Below are 8,119 nucleotides of genomic sequence, written 5' to 3'. Positions count from 1 at the left end.
GCATTTCACTGTTTGGCTTATTTATTGTGGGATGTCTTAATTTATGAACAACTGTCAGGGCGCTGAGACTTGCCATCGGTTTGTTTTGTAATGACGATATGGCGAAAAGATCGCGGAAAGACAAGCGGATCCATTTATTGTACCCGTATTCACATGACTCAACTCCTTGCGATGTGACTCATTCCAGCGTATCCCAAAGTATTGTTCCTCAATCGCGATAAGCTTAATCTCCGGCATTTGGAGTTTGGCATTCAGAATTTATGAGTCGCAAAATGCTTTTGGCCTCGGCCAAGTTTCGCCGCTCATCTCTCAGCCCTCAAGTGCAATCAAATAATTGTAATCTCTTTCAAATTGCAGTTAAGTCGTACTGCCACTTCCCAATCCCAGCCAAACACTTGCCGCCCACTCCCACTTGATTATGCTGATGAGCACGTAGCTGTAAGCCGAAATGCACTTCTGGTTGCCCCCGAGAAGAGTGCTTGGCAAACTGAGTTTTTCGGCAATCTTAATTAGAGTAGATAATGCTGATGGCTTTGGGTGCTTTTCCGGTTTGGATTTATTTGCCCAATTCGATTATAAGTAAGTGTTGGTCAGTGGCCCGCGGGCAAACTGTTGGTTAAATGCTGCCAAAAGATTGCTTAATTCGAAAAGTTTGCAAAGTGCATCCAGAAGGAAAACGCTTCCAGGCGTGAGACAGTTGAATCAGTTTTAAAATCTTCAAGCTCTTTGAACAAGCTACTTCCATTTAAATATCTAAAAATGTAAATCATTTATTTTCTTGCCTTGTAAGAACTGTAGCTTATGTTAGTTATGATTGAATTTCAAACAAAATTTTACCCCAACAATATTTATTTTATTAAAACCATCTGTGTGGAAACAAACAATAAAAATGGTTGCTCTAAAACCCATTTCGCTATCCTTTGTTATGAAAATACATTTGTGCATATTGTTTAATTATATCGATGTATTTTTTTTTATTTATTTATTATTATTTATTTATTTTTGCATTTACCAACATTAGATGATTTTCCGTTGAAGCGACCCGGCATGTTTTGTGCCGCAAGCGGAATGCAGTTAATAAATTGTTTACTTTGAAAATAATTACTCCACGAATTATTTTTTTTTGGCCGACGGAAGTTGCTGCCATTGTCCGCCAGGGGGCGCAGTGCTAGCCATGTTAGCCGAACTCCTTTGTGGTGCATAAATCAAGTCTGCAGCGCCGTTCGCAGTACTTTCAACACTTTTGTGGCCCTCGCCGGCCGGCTCACTCTTATTGCCCGCCCATTTTTTTGTACGCCCTCCGATCGTAGCAATAAAATTGCATTTAATTACACGAATGCAGTGGCTTAAGTGGGCAAAGGGAGGGGTTTGCACGGAGGGAGCGAGCGAGCGATGTGGGATGCCGAGTGGGGTTGGCCATTGGGAAATTGCCCTTGGCTTGGAGCCCGGCCAGCTCTTCATTGTTGCGCACATTTTTGAGCTCATTAAACCGGCTGCAATTGTTGCCATGCGTTGCGTGAGTGCTGCAGTTTCTGCCCTTTTGTTGGCCGGCAATCAATTTGCAGTCAGCAGTCTGCAGTTTGCGAAAGTTGCAGAAATGCAAAAATGAAATTATATTTGTGGAGCCCCGGCACATCATTAAAATGCATCGACCTGCGAACAAACGAGAGGAACACCTCTTGGCTTCAAGCTTTTCCTTCACTTGTGCAAAATTTCAGAAATCTTTCAGCACTTCCGGGGGAAAATGTTCAAGTCGGAGTCCACAATGTTTATAATCAGGCTACGGCATTCATGAGTTTTCTTCCATTCTGCAAAACAAACTCTGAGCCCAACAAACAAAGCAATCAAAACAAAGAGTCATCGGAAATTCTACGTTACGAGCTTATTGAAGAAGAATACAATTTTCATTTCAAAATTACACTGTAACCCTTAAATAACTGAACTGGCTTTAACTGAACTTCGCCGAGACTTTTAAATCCTACTCCCACTCCTATTGTCAACTTTGGACCATGTTCTGTATGTTTGATTGACTTTCGCATGCAATTTCCATGTTTTCCCTTAACGCTTCAATGATTGCCAACAATGGCGGGAGAAGTGCAGCCCGGAGTTCTGCCAAGATGGCGTGTGGCAGGGCCATAAAACAGCTAACACTGCTAGAACTGCTCTGCCTATGGAGCTTATAAGAACAGCAAGGCACTCACACACAGAGAACTTTGTTTGGGAATGCGCTAAATGAATGCAATAAACCAACTAGAAGGGTCCCCAGTCATTGTTTTATGGCCACGCTTCGTTGAACTCTAGGGGAAGCTTCAACGCTCCGTCCCGTTCTGGCCAGCTGTCTCCCTCTTACGCCGTCTTTTTCCCACTTATGGGTCTCCAATCGCCGGCAAATGGCAACAATCAACGTCTGAGAATTGCAACTGCAACAGCAACAGCAACAGCAACTTCGACTTGTGCTTCAGCTTCAGCTCGGACTTCAACGTGTCCGATTTTGTTGCTCTCGAGGAGCGGGAGCAATCAACGCATTGTCGACAGGTGGAAAACTTCATGGCCAATGAATTGCTGTTTCCACGTTGTAACCCTTTTATATACCCTTTCGACGGTACTAAGACTTAAGTCAAATGTGTGTCGCCTATTGTATTTTTTCATATTTTTTATAACTATATTGACTTCTTTTACAGATTAATGCCCAACATACATTTATACTAATAACGAAAACTATTTTTCTTAGACCATTAAAATAATTTTTACTCATCGAGACTTCGAATTTTTAACTATATACTTATTATTTTATGAAAACAATGTTAAAAACTTTGCCGCTTTTTAAAGCGTTTTAATTCTTTATAAAAATTAAGGGTATGAGGACTTCTGCTGGCCAAAAAATGGTGGCTTTCTCGTTTTATTCCGTTGCTCTTGTATTTTGCATGGCCTGAAGCTGATTTTGCTGCTGCCGCAGACTGACAGCAACAGTTTCGTTTCGTATCATTTTATTTTCCGTGTGTTGACGTGGCCAGTAATTTGTGTTGTTGCTGTTTGTTGGTTGGCTGAAGGGAAACGCCAGCAGCAGCAACAACAATGGCCACAAACACACATGCAATTTTGTGCATTAAAATTTCACACTGCGTTCGCCAGTTTGGTTGTTTGTTTGTTTGTTGGCTTGGTTCGGTTGGGTTGGTCGAATGCTTTTTGGCTTTTCGGGTTTTACCAGGGTCCCTTACCTTTTTTGTTTATGGCGGGTAGAGCTCATTTTGGCTTGCTGCATTTACTCCTTAATTTGGCATGCATTTTGCTGCCGCCCTGCTCCTTTTCCTGCACTTTCTGCTGATGTCGCCTGCCACAAGCAGCTTACAACAAAATGGCGATAGTGTCCTCCAACCCCTTAGCCTTGCTTGTTGCACCTGGCTGAAACCGAGGACGTCATCGTCATCGTCTGCTGTCAACAGCCACGTTTTCGGCCCTCGTGGGCGTGGTCTTGGAAGTCCGGCAAAAAACGGGTTAAAGAGGCAAAGGGCACTTTTAATTTGCCACAAATTTAATTATGGCAACTCAACTGCAGACGACCCAGATGTCGGCGAGTGCTGGCTTAAAGGAATCAGAAAGATTTCTATTATGGAGGTTGGCAAACGAAAAGTAATTTAATAAAAAGTAATGAAGCTAAGTTGTTTTCACTTAACTTTTCATTATTTCTTTGCGTACAAAAATATTTTCAAGCTTTTAAAAAGAAAAACAGCATTAAATCTATTAAGAAAACATTTTTTAATCAGGACCATATTATAGCCCACAAAGTGGGAATGAAAGCACTCCAAATCAATTGGAAAGCTTGAGAGGTTACAGCATTGCATTTATTCTTTATTCACTGTATTATTGCATACAATTTTACTACTAATTAAACCAAACAAACCATGTAGTAGGGGGAACACTGTAAAGTTCTTTATAATTTGCTGAGTTGCCGTCTGCGATGGAAATTCCAATGAGCTCTTCTCAGTTGATAAGCCATTTTCTGATAAGTATTTATAAAAACGCTCGATCCGCACCGACCTTAGTGCGTTTCAATTTATTGACTGGCGATGAAATCAGCCGCTGTCGCTGTGATCATTCTCAGCCTGATTCATTGTAATCCGGGATTTGCGACACTTCTGGAGCCGAATTGCGGAATTCGAGCTGAAAGTCCCAGCTACCGAACAAGAATTATCGGAGGCAGGGATGCACAGATCGTTTCTCATCCTTGGATGGCCTTCCTGCACTACGATTCCCGGATCCACTGCGGTGGAACGCTCATCAATCGACGTTTGTTTTACATTATTATAATACTTATAAGGCCGATACTAATACCTCCCTTCGCAGAGTTCGTCCTGACAGCTGCCCATTGCCTTGATGGGGATTTAAGACTGTGAGTATTGCCAGGTGGAAAATTAAAAAATAAAGCTAAACATAATCCTCATGCAGAAAGGTTCGACTAGGAGGTATAAGCCTTGCTCCAAGTGGCTATCCAACATGCCAGCTACCAGCCGAGGACTACAATGTTGATTTGGGCATAAGGCATAAGTATTTTACCCGCGATGTCTTTCTAAACGACATCGCCTTGCTCCGACTGGCCAAGTTTGTGGAGTACAATGGTACTTTTCATCCTAAAAGATAATTTCATTAAAAATTCTGATTATATTTATGCGTTGTGCACTAACATTCTTTTAACTGTGTTTTATAGTCCATATAAGGCCTATTTGCATTGTCCTGCATCCGGAAAGGAAACTCTTGTTGGACAATGTGATATCGCTGACGGCCACCGGATGGGGAAAAACCGAAAACGGTGATGTGGCCACCGTTCTCCAGGAGGCCACCATCCAGGTAAAGAATCGGAACCTCTGCAGCGAGCTGTACCAAGTGCCGGTGGGTCCAAACCAGATCTGTGCCGGCGACAGTGAGACCAACACCTGCGGTGGTGACTCTGGTGGACCTCTGGGCGGTGTGGTAAACTACTACGGAACGTTTCGGTTCGTCCAGTACGGACTCACCAGCTTCGGAGACAGGAAATGCCGCGCTCCGAGTGTCTATACGGATGTCATCACTTATGGAAAGTGGATCAAGTTGGTAGTTGACAACTTTGGTACAGAAAACTTTACTTTCTAAGTAAATTTTGTTTAAATACCTATATGCTTACAGAGTACATTTTTAAAGTCAGTCGACTTAAATAAGCTAAAAATCTTTACTGATCTAAAATATGTAGAGTAATGCAATCACTTGTATGACATGACCTCGTTTAAAGGATTTCATAGAACTCTCATACAAATAGAAACAAGCTTTAATCAATTCGCGATAAGTTCGAATGATTTCATTATAATTAATTCTTGATAAGTCAGAAATAAGATTAAAAACAATAGCCATTTCTTCGAATACATATGTTCCTCATCATCGAGCGCCTGATAATCCCGCCTGGGGTGACTATTAATCCCTAAGAAGCGGAGTATCGGCAAACAGTCGCAAAATGAATACCGTTCTGGTCGGGATAACTTGCCTGCTGCTCCCGCTTTTGGGATCCGCTCAATTTCTTGATCCGGCCTGCGGGATTAGAGCCCCTAGTCCACTTGCCCTACGGGTCAAGAATGGGACGGTCGCAGGATTGACATCGAGTCCCTGGATGGTTTTCCTCATCTCAACTCAAAAAGAATTTATTTGTGGCGGAACTCTAATTACTAACCGTAAGTGTTTATAAACCCAAATTGCTCGTAACCTATAAATTTGTTTTTGTAGGACTAGTTCTTACTGCAGCGCATTGCTTTCTTCCCAATATTGAGCTGTAAGTCACAATGCAAATAATTTAGAAAATCAGTAGAAAAACAAAGCCATTCCTTTCCTTTTTACAGAGTAGCTCGCCTGGGGGAGTATGATAGGGAAGACTATGACCGGTGCCACGGCAGTTATTGCGTTTTTCGATCCGAGGTCAAAGTGCAGAGGGCCTTCAGGCACCGCTTGTACAACCCAGATACAATGGCCAACGATATAGCCATTCTACGGCTGATCAGGAAAGTCGAGTACACAGCTGGGTTGAAAATAAGTACCTTAAGTTTAAAACTTTTTTAATTATAATTATTGATGGCAGACAGTATAAGGCCCATCTGCATTGTGTGGGACACTACGTGGAGAAACAGAATCAACGCCATAGACCCGGTCACTGGCACTGGCTGGGGAAAAACCGAGTCTGATGTGAGCAGTGGCATACTCATGACTGTGGACCTAGCTCGCCAACCTCCGGAGATCTGCCGTACTTATACCCACATATCACTCACAAACAAACAGTTTTGTGCCGGAAATTGGGACAGCAATTTATGCAACGGCGATTCTGGCGGTCCTGTGGGCGCACTGATTCCGTTCCAAAATTCGTACCGCTTCATCCAAATCGGAATAGCCAGCGTCGCGAACAAGCAGTGCTCGAAGGCAAGCGCTTTCACGGATGTCCTCAGCTACATCGATTGGATCCTTTTGGTGTACCGCAACTTTGCATAGGCAGTTGGCTAATATTTCTAACAATATCTACCATTTAAATACTCCGCAGGGAAGCGTTTTTTATTTTTTCAAAAATCAAAATTGCCCGCATTAAAAGTTTCAGATCGTTGTTTTCATTTTTGTATGAGCTTGAACTTTTAATTTGTTAAGTGTTTTCACTATGTCGTCTGTTCAGTAAATGCTTACTAAATCATTACCTTCGCAATAAAAATTCTTTTTATCGGATATTCGTATTCTGCGGACATACATATATATCAATTACAATTTACCCTCCGAGTATTTTAGCAATTTAAGCAAATCGTTGGCATTGTCATTATGCAAATGTTTGTGATGCATACTAAATGCAAATTCTCTTTTTTTCAGCGAAAGAAAAATGTGTAAAAACTCGAGCCCGCAGAAAACACTTTTCACGATCAGTGGGCCATATAAAAGAAGTCCTCCCATCGGAAAGTCCGTGGGCTGAATGCATTACGCTAATTAATTCTTGATATATGGCGGAGTAGCTGTGGCCAAAACGAGGCCACAAGCCTGCAACTGGCCGTAAAAAGAAGACGTCGGCAATAAAAGGAACCAAAGCGCAAAAACAGGGTGCCAAAAGCTGTGAGTTAAAAAAGGAGTAAAATCTACATTTACTCCAGTTTTTTGTAAATGTACTGCGACTGTTGCTGCTGATGCTCCATGTAAATTCGCGAGGGCAATTAAAATTTAGCAGGCTTTAAATTCTGTCCCTCCAGCAGAAGCAGTGACAGATGCCGCGGCACAACTTTAATGACGAAAAGAAAAAATACGGAAAAAGAGGCAGGGGATGAGGAAATGGCAGGGGGAAAGCAGCGAAAGTGAACAGTTGCCAGCGTCTGGGCGGTGTATCCTGCCAAGGATGCTGCATCTTCAGCCTGAACATTTTTTTTTGCAAATCCACATGTGTCCCATGCACTGGGCGTAAAAATAGAATAGTCTGAAACTTTGAAATGTAATTTAATAAATTTTCATTGAATATGTGGAATGAAAATTTTTAAATATACTTTATGAGTTCGGATCCAGCAATTGCCATTTGTATTTAAACCTATTAGATATTTTTAAAAATGAAATTAAATTGGTTCAAAAAAGCTATTAGAAGACAACGGGAATTTTTAGAATTACATTTTTATTAAAGCTTTTAGTGACTTAAGTTAATTTCGCAATTCATTCTCTTATAGTGGTTTTTCCAGTGCATTTATACACATGTGGCAACGCATCTCCGACAGGAAACCATTCACAGCCACCGCCAAAATGTGGCAACAACGCCAGAGACAACAGAGGATGAAGGAAGCTTACTTCCTATTCCTACATGTATAGCCACACCCCCTCCTGGTACTCCTAGTACTCCCAGTACTCCGCTAACCAACTGCTAAACGCACTGAGAACTTTCCCACACACATACTGTATGCCACATTCTGCTGAAGCGAAAGTGCGCGGAAGTAATAAAACATGCGGGAGGAGCGCGGGAGGCTGGAACTTTTGCGACGCTTGTTGCACTCTCTACTGCAATTGTCTGGAAAGTGTTGCGACATTTGGACAAGAGGGGGGTGGTGCACTAGGGGTAACCGGTAGGTGGCAGCATTTGCGCTTAAGTGCCGCA

General features: G+C 42.2%; 2 protein-coding genes across 4 annotated transcripts; both read left to right on the top strand.

The window, feature by feature from the left end:
* Nucleotides 1–4,043: 4,043 nt before the first annotated feature.
* LOC128252578 (serine protease grass) lies at nucleotides 4,044–5,138 on the top strand. Its single transcript, XM_052980372.1, has 4 exons — nucleotides 4,044–4,287; nucleotides 4,345–4,390; nucleotides 4,447–4,616; nucleotides 4,706–5,138. The coding sequence occupies exons 1-4, from the start codon at nucleotides 4,068–4,070 to the stop codon at nucleotides 5,125–5,127; spliced, it is 858 nt and encodes a 285-aa protein (XP_052836332.1). The 5' UTR covers nucleotides 4,044–4,067; the 3' UTR covers nucleotides 5,128–5,138.
* Nucleotides 5,139–5,481: 343 nt separating this feature from the next.
* Nucleotides 5,482–6,726, top strand: LOC128252579 (chymotrypsin-like protease CTRL-1). 3 transcript variants are annotated; one of them, XM_052980374.1, is made up of 4 exons: nucleotides 5,482–5,696; nucleotides 5,749–5,794; nucleotides 5,862–6,037; nucleotides 6,098–6,726. In XM_052980374.1, the coding sequence occupies exons 1-4, from the start codon at nucleotides 5,483–5,485 to the stop codon at nucleotides 6,499–6,501; spliced, it is 840 nt and encodes a 279-aa protein (XP_052836334.1). In that variant the 5' UTR covers nucleotide 5,482; the 3' UTR covers nucleotides 6,502–6,726. The 3 variants fall into 3 exon arrangements, with proteins under 3 accessions (XP_052836334.1, XP_052836333.1, XP_052836335.1); XM_052980373.1 differs by having other exon boundaries at nucleotides 5,862–6,041; nucleotides 6,102–6,726; XM_052980375.1 differs by having other exon boundaries at nucleotides 5,862–6,041; nucleotides 6,098–6,332.
* The last annotated feature ends 1,393 nt before the right edge of the window (nucleotides 6,727–8,119 follow it).

This window comes from Drosophila gunungcola, chromosome 3R (genome assembly GCF_025200985.1).
Source record: "Drosophila gunungcola strain Sukarami chromosome 3R, Dgunungcola_SK_2, whole genome shotgun sequence".
Lineage (NCBI taxonomy): Eukaryota > Metazoa > Arthropoda > Insecta > Diptera > Drosophilidae > Drosophila > Drosophila gunungcola.
This window is presented reverse-complemented; position numbering and strand designations above follow the sequence as displayed.

Bases quoted from the DNA above. Each gene is read 5' to 3' on its own strand.
- LOC128252578 (XM_052980372.1), top strand. From the start codon at position 4,068: ATGAAATCAGCCGCTGTCGCTGTGATCATTCTCAGCCTGATTCATTGT. The intron at 4,288-4,344 runs GTTTGTTTTACA...CTCCCTTCGCAG, and splicing joins TGGAACGCTCATCAATCGAC to AGTTCGTCCTGACAGCTGCC. The intron at 4,617-4,705 runs GTACTTTTCATC...TGTGTTTTATAG, and splicing joins CAAGTTTGTGGAGTACAATG to TCCATATAAGGCCTATTTGC.
- LOC128252579 (XM_052980374.1), top strand. From the start codon at position 5,483: ATGAATACCGTTCTGGTCGGGATAACTTGCCTGCTGCTCCCGCTTTTG. The intron at 5,795-5,861 runs GTAAGTCACAAT...TCCTTTTTACAG, and splicing joins TTTCTTCCCAATATTGAGCT to AGTAGCTCGCCTGGGGGAGT. The intron at 6,038-6,097 runs CTGGGTTGAAAA...TATTGATGGCAG, and splicing joins CAGGAAAGTCGAGTACACAG to ACAGTATAAGGCCCATCTGC.